This window comes from Cervus elaphus, chromosome 14, assembly GCF_910594005.1.
Source record: "Cervus elaphus chromosome 14, mCerEla1.1, whole genome shotgun sequence".
NCBI classification, from domain to species: domain Eukaryota; kingdom Metazoa; phylum Chordata; class Mammalia; order Artiodactyla; family Cervidae; genus Cervus; species Cervus elaphus.
In genome coordinates this window covers 62,911,786-62,926,047 of record NC_057828.1, presented here as the reverse complement: position 1 = coordinate 62,926,047, position 14,262 = coordinate 62,911,786, and the positions used below count along the sequence as shown (strand labels likewise).

Below are 14,262 nucleotides of genomic sequence, written 5' to 3'. Positions count from 1 at the left end.
TCTGAGGTGACTGGATCCCAGATGAGGCTGGGTTCTGCATATTCTATCCAGACCTGGATGGGCTTCCCTGGGTGGCTGAGTGGTAAAGAATGTGTCTGCCAATGCAGGAGACAAGGGTTCGATCCCTGGGGTCGGGAAGATCCCCTGGAGGAGGAAATGGCAACCCACTCCAGTATCCTTGCCTGGGAAATCCCACGGACAGAGGAGACTGATGGGCCACAGTCCATGGGGGGTCACAAGAGTTGGACACGATTGAGCGACTAAACAACAACAGCAGCAATCCAGACCTGGACGCTAGTAGCAAGTTAAAGAACACACCGGTGCTTGCCTTAACAAAATAATTTATTCCACAGCCCCCGCTAACAGTGGAGGGGAGTGGGAATCGAGCCTGCGGACAGCGTCACCCTCCCCATGACCCTTTTAACCTTTACACAATGGGAGGTGACCCTCGAGAGGGACGGCGCTCTCCTCGCTCCAGATCCCCCACAGTCATAGATTAGCATCTATTTTGGAGACTAAAATCAAAAGACAGAAGACCCAGATCGGAGAGATGGGTTGAGCCCGATGCAGAAAGCACATTCAGAGCAAAGGCTTCACTGGCCCTCTCACAGCTAAGGCACTAGAGACCCAGACAGCCCTCCATAAACCCCACACCCCAGCCCAGTACCGTCACACCCCGGCTCCAGCCTGTGTTCCTCCTATACCCAAGGTTTGGGAAAGGAGCCAGCCAGAGGCTCTCCTCCCAAAGACCTCACCTGGGAGACCAACATGACTTCCAGAAGCTTCCAGGGCCCCTTCCAAAGCCAAACCCCACCCGGGGGTCAGGGCAGGGGGCAGGTCTGAGGGGCTGGAGGATGGGCAGGCACAGAAGGCCATAGGCAGTCCTTCCTTCTCTGGCACAAAGGGCTGTTTGCAGCAGGACGGACGGAGTCCTGGGAAGCAGGGAGGGGGTCCACTCCAGTCCCGGGGCCCCTCCTCCGGAGAGGGGAAACCTTGGACACTGCAGCCTCATTGGCCCCAGTTTAGGGCCAACGCCAAGCGGGAAACACTGAAGCTTCGGGGAGAATGAGGCAGGACTTCAAATAAGCTGAAAAAGAGGAATTTGGCGCTGAGAGGCTGGGGACGGAGCCTACCGACCCCACTGCCCAAGGCTGCCCTTGCCTGTGCTGACAGATGAACCCGGGCCCTGTCCACATCTCCCTGTCGATGGATCACCCCTTTCCAGAAGCCCTGGGGAGGTTTCACCGCAGCAATTGCTGGGTGTCCCTGGACAAGGAGCAAGGGGAGGGGGGCAGAAGGGGCTGGAAGAGCCCGTGGATGGCAGCTTCCTATCCTGCCCCATTCCCGGGTTGGACAGTTCAGGCGGCAGGGAGGCTGGCATAGCCCTTCAAAGCCTTTATCCTGGCCCGGAAGTAGGTGTACACGGCCAGCAAGCCCATGAAGGACAGGGAGTAGAGCCCCACGCAGAGGGTAATGTCCAGGTGGGAGAAGTTCCCACCCAGCACCTGCAGCCACTGGCCCTGGCCCTGCCCGGCCCCAGCCTCGGGCTCCCCGTCAGGGATGCCCGCCAGCTGCTGGGAGCCATGGCCCACTCGCCCCAGCTCTGAAGGGCCTCCGGGGAGGTTCCTCCCAGCCAGGAACTCGGCCAACAACACGGCTCCTATGTCTCTCCTGCTCAAGCGCTGCTCCCCCTCTGGCTGCTCCGACTTATCCCTATGAAGCTCCACTACTTGCTCAGGAGCTCCCGGGTCGGGCTCATCTGTGGCCGCACCGAGGCCAGCCTGCATCTTGGGGTGATTTGCCCCAAGTCCAGCCACTGGCGTGGTGGCTCCAGGGGCCTTTATCCCTGAGCCCACAGGGACCTCAGCCTTCTCAGGGGCCAGGGTAAAATTTCTGGCTGCCAGCTCCACCTGTTTGGGGATGACTGTCATCCACTGTGCACCCCTCCGGGGGCCCGGCCCAGCTGAAGGAAGGTCTAGGATGATGTTGCTTGGGGAGAAGTGGGTCTTCAAGAAGTTGAGGGTGTTGTCCAGGTCCCACACGGGCGCGCCCCGGAGTTCATTGTGGCAGGCGGAACAGAGCTCACGGGGCGGCCACTGCACCTTGGGGAACTGGGGGTCCTCGCTGGGGGCACCTGGGAATAGAAGCACACACATAGGCTGCCTGTGACATGCTGGACACCCGGAAACCCAGACCTCACCCTTCCATTCATGATGCCAGCTCCCTCATCTGCACAAAGGGGGCATCGCTGCCCCGGGAAAGGATGTGCATGCGAGAGGGCAGATAACAGACCTGGCACAGGGCCTGGCCCACAGCAGAGCCAACAGTAGTGCCCGTCTGGACAAGGAGGTTCCTCCCCACCCCCGCCCCCAGCACTCCAGTTTCTCCCCCAGCCACTTCCCCATGTTAACCCACTGTCTGTCACCTTCACTGCTGGTTTGTACCCCGGGACCAGACATGGGAAAGGGCGAGAAGACTCAGAAAGATCTGTCTGGCAGGCTTTGGTAGGTCCATTAGCATTAAACCTCTTTGCATTTTTTCTGAAAGTTCCCAAGTTTTACATGGGTAAAGATACATTCTTTTTGTAATGTTTTTAAAGCAAGAGTTCAAGGCACAGGGTAGTTTCCCGGCTTCTCCTATACCCCCTGCAGCCCTCTAGGGTAGGTAGCGGGTAGTGGAATTTCTGAGCTTCCTTGGTAGTTCAGCTGGTAAAGAATCCGCTTGCAATGCAGGAGAGCCCGGTTCAATTCCTGGGTCGGGAAGATCCCCTGGAGAAGGGATAGGCTACCTACTCCAGTATTCTTGGGCTTCCCTGGTGGCTCAGATGGTAAAGAATCTGCTTGCAATGCGGGAGACCTGGGTTTGATCCCTGGGTTGGGAAGATCCCCTGGAGGAGGGCATGGCAACCCACTCCAGTATTCCTGCCTGGAGAATCCCCATGGACAGAGGAGCCTAGCGGACTACAGTCCATGGGGTTGCAAAGAGTCAGACACGACTGAGTGACTCAACACAGCACAGTGGAATTTCCTCCTCAGGTGGGTCCCAAGGGCTGGGCGCCTGGATGGGGGAAAGGACACTTGGGAAGAGAGACAGGATGTTGCCCTTCCTGCCAGGCCACTGGGGCCCCAAGCAGGGCCCACTCTGTGGGCAGAGCCCTAGGCTGAGCCCCAGAGGGCCTGCCACCAGCCCCTTGCCCAGTGTCACCTGGGGAATCGCAATCAACCCATCTCTCCTGGAGGAGGCACCTCTCCTGAAGGGTCTGGGCAGAATAAAGCAGCAGCAGCAAGTGATGTAAAAATCAGATGGGTTATTTTGGGGGAGGGAGCAACATGGAGATTCCAAGGGTTCAGTGAGAAGTGATAGTGAGCAGACCTTGCAAAGTGAGCACTCCATTTGCACCTGCTCATTATTGTTACTGGCTGATCTCAAAGGGCAGTCCTAGAGTGAGTAAGGGCACTGACTTCCTGGACCTCCAGCAGCAGCTGGGCCCCCAGGGAAGCCGGGAGCCTGCAGGTCACACGAGGCTGGAGGCTCAGACGAGCATTTGGCGGCAGGGGCGGGGCAGGGGCAGGGAGAGAAGGGGCGGGAGGAGAGATGGCACGTGTCTTCTTTTGAGGTCCACCGGAAGGCCCCAGGAGACGCAGACAAGGGCAGCCGCCTGCACCACCACCTGCTCTGCAGGCTCCTTTAACCTCAGCCTGCCCTGGGCCTTATCCCCTGCCTCCCACCCCTGGGAGGTCTGTCCCAGCCAATCGAGCTTCCTCTCTCCCCGCAGAGCAGCCCAGGCTTCCATCTACAGATGGCTGCCGGTCACCCCTGGAGTTTAATGCTTTTGTCTGTGGGACCCATCAGACTCCTTAACACAGGGGAATAGAAAACACTGTAAACGAGGGAAACGCAGAAGACAAGGCCTCCTCCTATGAGAATGGGTCCTTGGCTTCCAGGAAGGTTTTTCTTCCCAAGCACGTTTTATCATTAGACCCTTCCCAGGAGGGTGGAAAAACCCAGGTCTTTTCTCTCTACTGGTTTGAGAAAGGGGTCAATAGCCAGAAAGCCGAACAGGGGAGCCAGGAAAAGGGACCCCAGCAGCAGGCCAGAGGGAGTGGCCGTGGTGCTGGGCAGAGAGAGAGCAACGGCATTGGCGGCCCAGGATCTTAGGGTGCCGAAACCTCAGTCTCCTCATCTAGAAAATAGGTCTAGTGGTGCTGGCATCTATTAGCAGGGCTGGGAGCGCCTGTGAAGGGCTTCTAGTGTTGAGCAGCACCGTGACACATGGAGTGTTACCTAGGGGGACAGTCAGGGTCCCGTCTCCTGCCTCTGGTCCAAGACTCCCAAGTTCCCCCACCTCACCCTCCCTCTGCAGGAGACTCCGGCCTTGGAGGTGGCCCTTCCTTACCTGCAAGGCGAGCATTGACCTTGTTGTGGCTGGACCAGAACCAAAGGACGGCACTGTTCAGACTCCTGACCCGGTGCATGGAGCCAGCAGCCATCTGCTCAAAGTGGCCAGCGCACTCTCGGCAGCCAAAGAAGAAGCGGACGTAGCCCCGGATGGCCTGGAGGACCTCCTGGGCCTTGGCTACAGGGAAGAGGAGACTGTCAGTCACTGGTGGCCCTGCAGGTTGCTTGGCCCTGCCGATTCCACCACCGTCCCCACCACGGCCTCCTCTGCACAGGGCACACACGCCGGGCCCACCTGATGTGGGGACTGGTCTCCTTGCCTACTTCCCCTTCTCTAACTCCATCCCCCCCAGACTCTTAAACCTCAGCCTCCCTTGTCTGCCTCTTATCCAGGCCCTCATCACTTACTCACACTTAGGATAAAGTCCAAACTCATTGTCAGGACACTCAGGCTCTTCGAGATGTGGCTGGAGAGTTAGGCAGGGGCTGGAGCGCCCACCACCCAACCTGTGGGTCCCTACCCTGCCCCTCCTGCTTCAGACTTCCTGTCGTGACCTGCCCTCCATTGTGTCTCCTCCCTTGGGCACTACACACCCAGAGCCCATCCTGATCCGGCTCTGCACATCCCCTAATTCGTCTCCATCTCTCCTCAGTCCCCTCATGGCCTCCCACTGGGCTCTCTGGACTGGCAACATCACAGGCTCTGAGCCTCTTCTTGCTCTAACAGGGGCTCCTCCCTGAAGATACCACTGCTCCCCCAAACCTGCCCTACTTGAACCCCTTTGTCTTCCACACTCCACACACCTCAGGGCTGGAGGTGGTAGAAGTACCCTCCCCGCTATTGGTTGCGTCCAGACTCTCTCCTTCCTGCAGTGAACCCCCCCAGCCCTTTAAAAGCCTGTCTCCTAGTCCCACCCCTCCACCCACTGGGACCTCAGCACCCTGCTCTCTGTCCTGCTCACCACCATTCCCTGGGCCCTTGGTTTGAGCAACTTTGGTGTCCACACCAAGGTGTGCCTTGCCTCTCACCTCCTCAGTTCCCTCAGCTCCTGAGTCCACCCCCACCACCCCTTATGCCTGCCCTCACGCTCTGTACCTCACCCCTCTCGCCTCCTCCAAGATTTCACTCCTGTCCATATTTTCACTTGCTATGGCATCATCCATTTCCTCCTTGTATGGGCTCCTTCCGACAGGAGAAAAATAACTACAATAAAGAAATTTCTCTCTGACCTGACTCATACCCCAATCACTCCCCCAGTACCTCCAACTTCTCCCCGGCTCATCTCTCTTCAGCCCAAACCACCCAGGCCTTTCTCTCCACTAAACCCCTGAAACAGCTCTTGCCAGGGAGGTCCTCCCCTTGCACCACCTCCCCCAGCATAGCAGCATCCACTCAGCTGTGTCCTCCCCCTTGAAACTCTTTATGTTGGGGGCCTTCTTGAAATTGCAACGGCGGCTCTTTCTTAGTCTCCTTAGCTGGCCCCTGCTCCTTGAGCAGAGGTCTGGAAGCTGAATGCCCCAGAACTCAGGCCTGTTTGCACTCTTCTCTGCCCACTCGCTAATGGACTCTTCCAGTCCCCAGGTCTTAACTACCACCTATATGCTGACGACCACAAGATTTGTGTCTCTGTCATGGACCTCACCCCAGAGCTGCGGACTCACCTGTCTGCATCTCCATTCAGAGATCCCATAGATGCAGACAGTTACGTGTGCCCTCTCCCCATCTACTACCACCCTTGAGCCTTCCCATTTCTCGGCTCATAGAACCATCACCCACCTGACATTCAGGCCCAAGTCCAGGGTCCAACCAAAGTCCTTGATCCTGCACATTCTTTATCCAATCCCTCACTGAGTCATTTCAGCTCTGCCTTTAAAACATGCCCAAATCTGCCCACTTCTTACACGTGCTCACCTAACAATTCTAGCCCGAGCTGCCACCGCCTCTCCTGGACAAGTTCCACAACGTCCTAACTGGCTGCCCCGCTTCCACCTTGCCCTGCTCTAGCCCACCCTCCACCCAGTCATCTCTCTAAAGCATCCCTCCCCTGCCAATGGTCTCCGGTAGGTAGATTCTCATAATGCAGGGACTGAAATCCAACTCCCTCCCTCCCCAGGACCTCCAAGTGCCCACTATCTCTCCTGCCGCCCCCTCCTGGCCCCCTCTGGTGCTGCAAACACGCCCCACTTGTTTCCTGCACTTGCTAGTCCTTGACCTGTGTTACAGGCTGAACCGCGTCCTCTAAAGTTCTTACGCTGAAGTCCTCACTCCAGTCCTTCAGAACGTGACTGTATTTGGACACAGCATCTCTAAAAAGGTGATTAAGTGAGAAAGAGGTCACTGGGGTGTATCCTATTGCATATGACTGGTGTCCTTGTAAGAAGGGGACATTTGGGGACACAGCCAGAACATCCACAGGGAGGACCTTGTGATGACCCAGGGAGACGACAGCCATCTACAAAACCAAGGAAAAGCCTCCGTAGAACCCACCCTGCCAACGCCTTCATCATGGACTTCCAGCTTCTAGAACTGTGAGAAGACACGTTTCTGTTGTTTAAGGCCCAGAGTGTCTCAGCTCGTTGTGGCGGCCTGAGCAGACTCAGGCGGCCCAGCGGGGCTCCCGTCCCAGACATCCCACCACTGCCTCCCTCTCACCAATCAGGTCTCAGCACTGGGCCCCTCCTCAGGGGAGCCTCCCCCAGCCAGCCAGCCTGTCTGAACACGCAACCCCTCCCCAGCGCCTCCTCACCCCACCACAGGTTCTGTCTTCCTCACAGACTCACCATCACACCTGAAATGATCTGTGTGTTTACTGTCTGTCTCCTGCCACTGGAATATTGTCCCCTCGAGGCAGAGATGTCTCCCTGCAAGCACGGCTCTACCCCACCCATAGCGCGGGGCCTGGCTCTTCAGAGATGCTCCGTAAATCGTGGCTGACAGACCAGCTGGCTGTCTGCACGCCCTGCCGCACCTCCAGTTCCCTCTGTCCCCGCACAGGCCATCTCCTTGGTCCGGGACTCCGTCCGTCTTCCCCTTCACTGACCTCCAAGTCCCGCCCTTCCCAATAGCATGGAGCACTCCCTCGCTCCCCCAGCCCCGCGCATCCTCCTCTCCCCGTTGCCCCTGTGCCCACCTGCCTCACAGTCCACTGGGGGCAGGGCACGTCTCTCCCACCTTTGCGTCCTCCAGGCTGGGCCAGGGAGGGCCTGGCGTGAGCCTGGTCCCTCAGTGAACGGGACTGAACTGGGTGCCCACCCATTCAGTCGTTTTGTGTGGCTGAGGGGCAGGGTGAGTGATGGAGAGCAGTTGCACGGTTTGGGGACAAAACAGGCTGCAAAGCGGACAAGGTTTCCCCAGTTTCCCCTAGAAAATGATTTTTTCAGGGGGAAATACAGTAAAGTTGTTCAGAGTCCACGTTATTAGCTGCATAAATTGTGAAGAAGACATACATTTTTTTTTCTTTACAGGAGTACAAAAAACAGAACCAGATCTCTTACATGAAGAGTAAAAATAAAGCAAACTTGTGGCTTTGAGAAAGCCAGGGCGCAGCCTCACACCCCTGAGCTTGTGAGGCATCACCCTGGGGGCCATGAGCAGGACAGAGTGGCCTCCAGGCCCTCCCTGCTCTGGGTCCACACTGATCATGTATCACCAGCTGCAAACGCAGACTCCCCTAAGTTCAGGCCTGCAGCAGGGCGCCAGCAGAGGGCGGGATGGGGTGGGCTGAGGCACAGCGGGTGCCTGGGCCTCCACTCACCTGTTTCCTGAAAATGGTCTACGCCTTCCTGAGCTGCCTGCACGGTCAGGAAGTGGAACAGGATCCACAGGGAGCAGGGAAAGCCCCGGAAATGCGGCTCACTCCCCTGGCAGCCCACCCAGTTCACCTTCTCCGCGATCACAGTGCCCTAGGGGACACACAGGAGCGTGAGTGCACGTGCGGAGAAGAAACAGGAGCTGTGCGGCGAGTGAGGAGAGCGGCTTGCAGGAGACTCCAGGTCTGCACGCAGCCCTGACACAAACAGTCCCTTTCTCAGTCTGTCACCTCGAGGTGGGCGTTTCCCCTCCCCTGGTGGCATCCATCAAACGAGCGGGAGGGCTGAGAGACCGTGACAGAGACCAAGTCATGTCCCCACTCTAGCCTCAGCCTCCCCCTCTGTAGAATGAGCGGTTCATCTCTAAGGGTCCTTCAGGCTTGACCCCCATCCCCCCCACATGTCTGTGAGGGAAGTTCTGCACCTCTGCTGCTGGCTGACGTGCCCACCTGTGCAAACAGCGGTGACAGCAGGAGCCCAGAAAGCGCCCCTGGAGGGAAGCTGTGTTGAGGAGCCCGGCAGGCAACAGGGGGCTGTGGTTAAAAAGCTCTCCCACCAGGGGCGTCTCACAACCAGCTCTAAAGCCTGGCTTAACTACTTAGGGCTGTGTGACCTCAGACACACACAGAGTTACTTGACCTCTGCTTCTTCATCTGCCCAATGGGAATAGTATCTGTCTTCCACTAATGTTGTGAAGATTAAGTGAGGTCTGGAGAGAGAGAGCTCAACAGACGGTGGTTCACTCATGACCAACGCAAGGACCCAACCAAGATCACGGCCTCCTTCCTAAATACGGATTGGTGAGAAGGTGAGAGGGGACAAGGTGGACCCCTACTGCTCCCATAGGTATGGAACATGGAGAAGAGCTTCTTTGCCTCCCGGACTCACCTCCTTCCTGCTGTCCAGCGCATTTTTAAAGAAACCATAGGGAATTTTCTTTCTCTGCTGCTTCTTGAGCCAGTTGTTCATGGAGTGCAGGAAGTTCTGGACTAAGGGCCGGCCATGGAAGTACTATGGGAGCGATAAGCGGAGAGTGAGAAGCAATTCCCCGGGAGTTCCCCTGGGGAGGGCAGTGGGGGCAGGCGGAAGGGGGCTGAGGTAGTTTTCTGGAATGTTCCAAAAGCACCAGGAAAACATCCTGCCTAAGACCCAAATGTGAGGGAAAAAAACACCCAGATGTGGGCTCCTCACTCACTACCTTTGCCCTGGGACACCTGGGAAGGTGAGGTGGAGGGCTGGGCAGAGGCACTCAGGGGGGCTGGGCCCTCAAGGCCGCCCCCCACTTCAAGCTGCAGGCTGGGGCCCTGACCCCTGACCACACGCCCACTGGGAGGAAGCCGGAGCACCTGTGTCACTGCCCAGGGTGGCTGGGACCCCTGGGCCACACGGGCCTCTGTTCAGGTAATCTTCTGATAGAGCAGCTGATTAGCGAACTGACCAGCTGGGCTGGACTGGCAAATGGCCTTTCATTTGTATTCCACGGGCTGCCAGTGGCGACCAGGCAGCTCAGGGGCCAGAGCCGAGATCCAAATCTTGATGGGAACTCCCCGTGGTCTCTGAGGAGCAGGAAAAGCTACTCTGAAGATAAGTCAACTCAAATCTGATTAGTATCAGCACTTTAAAACCACAAGGACTCCAGGGAGGAAGATGGGTGTGTGTGTGTGTGTGTGTGTGTGTGTGTGTGTGTGCAGGCATGAGCACACGCACAAGCATACCCAGGGTGGGGGAAGGAGAGAGGGGGCTGCAGTAGCAGAGCAGGTCAGAAAAATCACCAAGAAGGCCAGGAGGACAGTATGGAGAAACTTGAGGGACCAGAGCACAGTGAAACATTTGTAAGAAGATGGAAGCTGGAGACAGGAATGATCCCGAAACAGAACAACCTGCCAAGGGATCCAGTCCTCTGAGGAAGTCATGGAGTGTTCTTATCAAACCTCCAGGCAGGACACTGTCCCCCAGCAGGAGAAATGGCCAGAAAGAATCCTGTGCCTTGACATGCTGCCTCTCGGTCAGCTCACACCGGCCTCTGGGCTCTCAACACAAATTTACAGCTTCAAGTCAGCATTTCTCACTGACCTTCACCCGCTGTCCTGATTAGGAAAGATGACGCCCTCTAAGGCCACGGTGTCAGGAGGAAGGATGAATTAAGGGGCTCTGGACCGCAGGGAGTCATCCTGTGCTGGGAGCAGGGAAACTCTGGTGACCACATGCCACCTAGTGGCCAGTCCTGCCAGCTGCTTCCGTGAGGGAACAGGGAGATCCCTGCTGGGCCGCAGGGCAGACCTACAGCCGACAGGTCCCCAAGGCTGAGCAGGCGGAGGGAGCTCTGTGCCGTCCAGGCTTTCTTTGGTGCCCCAGGCATGCAGTGGGCCAGAGTGACGGTTAGCTCAGACACGCGTGTGATGCAACAATGCTAGCACCCACCCATGGAGTTTTACCCTGAGAAATACAGATAAGCTAAAGCACAAAGGAGCACTCTGCAGTCAGACACCTTGTCAGAGCTCAAGGAATGGTGTGTGTGCTCAGTCATGTCTGACTCTTTGCAACCCCACAGACTGTAGCCCACCAGGCTCCTCTGTCCATGGAATTTTCCAGGCAAGAATACTGGGAGTGGGAGGCCATTTCCTACTCCAGGGGAATCTTCCCAACGTAGAGACCCGAGTCTCTTGCATCTCCTGCTTTGGCAGGTGGATTGTTGACCACTACTACCACCTGGGAAGCCCCTCAAGGAATGGCAGCTGCTCCCATTACTGCTACTCAGGAAGAAGCAACCACACAACAAGGGCAGGGCCAGAAGTCTCTACAGTCTCGGGGGCTGTGCTGCTCGGCTCAGAGGCCCCCGAGCCCGTGCACTCTGGCCCACAGCTCCCACCTCAAGTCTGCCTCTGCCCCAGGGCCAGCCCTCTCCTCTCTGAGGGGCATGTCTTCTGGCAGGGAGAACTTCACCCCAAACTCAGTTCCAGCGCTGCTGAGGGCAGAAGCTCGGTGGGCAGCACTTAAGCCTCTGCTTGGTCAGGACTTTCCTGGGTTGACTCCTTTTCCCTCACACAGGGGTGGGGGTGGGGGGTGCAAACCAAAAGCAGCTCTGAGTCCAGCTGAGAGACACAAGCAGCACTCGGGTGACAGCCCCGCTGGGAGGAGTCCTTCAGAGAGGACTCGGCTGTGGGGTGAGGGGGTGCCTCCCAGCTTCCTGGCTGCCCCTCCTCACGTGTCGAGCAGGAAGACAGCCTACAGAACTATTCCAGGATTCCTCCCCTCTCCTAATTCTCTGGGCCAGCCACCCCGGGCCTCAGCCACTTGAGGACCAAGCGGCTCACAGGGCCGGTGGGGAAAGGCTCTGTGATCAGACAGGGCTGAAGAACAGGGGCCCGGTCTGCATGGGACACCTGAGAGGGGCCGAAGGCTGTCTCGGCTGAGACTGGAACGGCATGGTGACGCTCACTCGCCACCTCACAGAGTCTTCGGTGTGACCACCCCTGCCTGTCACTAAGCCAAGTGGACCAGGCCAGGTCTGGTGAGGTGGGATGAAGGGCTAGGCAGGCAGCAGTTCCCGAGGGAGAGGTGCAGACCACCCCCAGAGGGAGCCCCAGCTGTCCCAGACCTGTGCCAGAAGGAGGGGCTCAGACCTGCCCCCAGGGCGAGGGCAGCTGAGTCAGCAGTCAGCCTCTGAAGGGGACGGAGCCCACATCTGACTCAGCATCCTGGGCAGCCAGAGACTTGGGATTTAAGTAGGGCAGCGCTGGCAGGGGGCCTGGAGCCACAGAGAAGGGTGTGGGGAGGGAGGAGGCGAGGAGGCGGCAGGTGCAGAGAGAGGAGGCAGCCAGCATCTCATCTTCAGAAAAAGGGCCCAGCTCTAAACCTGGAGACGGGTGTGTGTGTGTGTCTGTGTGTAAGGAGCATGGCAGAGAGAGGGCCCAGGCTCTAAACCTGGAGATGTGTGTACATGTGTGTGTGTGTGTGTGTGTGTGTGTGTGTAAGGAGCGCGGCAGAGAAAGGGCCCAGGCTCTAAACCTGGAGGTCTGTGTACATATGTACGTGTGTGTGCCTGGATGTGTGTATGTGTATGTTAGTCGCTCAGTCGTATCCAACTCTTTGCAACTCCATGGGCTGTAGCCCACTAGACTCCTCCATCCATGGGATTTCTCCAGGCAAGAATACTGGAGTGGGGTTGCCATTTCCTTCTCCAGGGGACTGAACCTGGAACCTCAGTTCAAAGCCTGGCCATGACACCTCCTCCCGGGAGGCCTAAGGCAGGTCACTTGGGTAACCTGCACCTCCTAAGGGGGTAGTACTCGCCACCCTGAAGCGAGACTGAGAGGATTAAATGCCTGACAGACATCAGGTCCTCCGTAAGTAGCAGCTGCACTTACATGGCTACTTACGTGGAGGAGCCATGCTGGCAGGAGACTACAGAGGAGTGAGGAAGGCATGGCCAAGGCCAGGGAGCTTCCTCTGACTCTGAGTCTGAGAGGGGAAAGTAGAGACTCAGAGAAGCCTTCATTCCTTCACTGCGGGGTCCATGGCTTCTCGTTTCCCACCGATCATGACAGGGAGTGAGAGGCCACAGTCCAGGCTCGGCCTGAGGTGGAGGACTCAGGCAGGTAGATGTGTGCAAATGGGAATATCCCCCGGGCATCCGGCCCCATGTCCCACCCACCTCCCTGCATAGGGGAAGGGGGTTGTCCCGTGGGGCTGGGGGGCATGTGAGTGGGACGGCTGGTGGGTCCAAAGATTCGAACCCAACCACGAGCTCCAGAGGGAGGGGCCGGGCTGACTCCTCCAGGCGGGCACAGCACGGGCCTGCAGGGATGCACATGGGCCCTGTGTGGAGCTGCCGAATGAGGGGCCCCAGGGCCCCGCTCACCTGGGCCAGCACCGCCATGAACTTTTTCAGGGCTATCAGGCGCTGCCCCTCCAGGACGGAGAACTTGCCCACTTCTATCCGGAGGATGTAGTGCAGTGCGGATTCCAGGTCAGCCATGTAGATCTTGGAGCTGAGGACCCAGAGGGAGCCAGGGAGAGAAAGGGGTGATAACCATGGGGCAGGGGCGGAGGAGGAGCACCCATGGCCAGAGGAAGAGAAGAGGAGGCACTCCCGATGGTCACAGAGTCCTACACACTCGCGTTTGGCTCTGCCAGTAACTAGCTATGTGACCCTGGGTGGATTACTTAATGTCTCTGAGCCTCAACGCCTCATCTGTAAGATGGGGATAGTAACAACTTGCTCACAGGTAGGTTGCTGAGAGGATTAAACAAAAGCACACATACAAAACCCTCAGTAGCTCCTGGCATAGAGTGGGGTCTTCCCTCTGCAGGCCCACAGCCCCACCCCTCCTAGCACTCACAAAAGACCACGAGAAGGCTGAGCTTCATGCTCTGATCTGGACAAAGACTCCAAGGGACAGACGAGTAGACCCACAGGGGCACCCACACGACATGGCTCTGGAGAAGTCAGGCCCTCTGAAAGACCATGGGTTTGGCTGCCTGTCAAGGCTGAGACTGGGGTTTTGGAAATGGGGAAGTGGGGTTTCCAGTTATTCTGATTGCTGTTCTTGCAGCTGCCAGACCATGGGCATCAGGCAGGGATCCATCTCACACCTCTTGGGCTGACCCCAGCCCTGGGAGAAGGGTTGCAGGCTCCACGCTGGCAGCTTCACCCTGTGCCCATCACTGCTCTCGTGGGATCTGGGCCCAGGGCCCTGAAGGACAGGCTGCCTCTTTACCCTTGCCTCCTGACCCCTGGGTTCTGGTCTCGTTCTATGGTGGGCTAGCCCTGGGAGCTTGGGCAACTCAACCTACCTCTCCAGCCACAGTGATCTCACAGGTAAAATGAACTTTTGACCCACCTGCCTCCCAAGGTGGTGGGGAACCAGCAAGATCAGCTGACGGGTGGGCACTGTGGCCACCTGCGCTTTACCCTCCTGCCCAAGTCCCCTCCCTCTGCTCCCTTTCTGTGTCCTTGGGTCTCAGTTTCCATCTCCGTTCTTGTGTTCTGCATCAAGGAGTGGCCCCCGACTAAAGGAGTTAATGGACAGAAGCACAGAGCAGAGCCCAGCA

At 57.7% G+C, this 14,262-nt stretch overlaps 1 protein-coding gene across 2 annotated transcripts in view; it reads right to left on the bottom strand.

Annotated features, from left to right (window-relative positions):
• Positions 1-324: 324 nt before the first annotated feature.
• The window catches only part of QSOX1 (quiescin sulfhydryl oxidase 1), a 40,194-nt gene continuing 26,256 nt past the window's right edge, over positions 325-14,262 (bottom strand). The window contains exons 8-13 of one of the 2 annotated variants that reach the window (XM_043923452.1): positions 13,070-13,199; positions 9,097-9,219; positions 8,154-8,301; positions 4,397-4,576; positions 1,911-2,134; positions 325-1,087 (exon numbers count right to left, since the gene is read on the bottom strand). In XM_043923452.1, coding sequence (XP_043779387.1) covers positions 1,079-1,087; positions 1,911-2,134; positions 4,397-4,576; positions 8,154-8,301; positions 9,097-9,219; positions 13,070-13,199 — 814 coding nt within the window. In that variant the 3' untranslated portion in view covers positions 325-1,078. Of the gene's footprint in view, positions 2,135-4,396; positions 4,577-8,153; positions 8,302-9,096; positions 9,220-13,069; positions 13,200-14,262 lie in introns of both variants that reach the window. The other variant, XM_043923450.1, reaches the window with a different exon arrangement.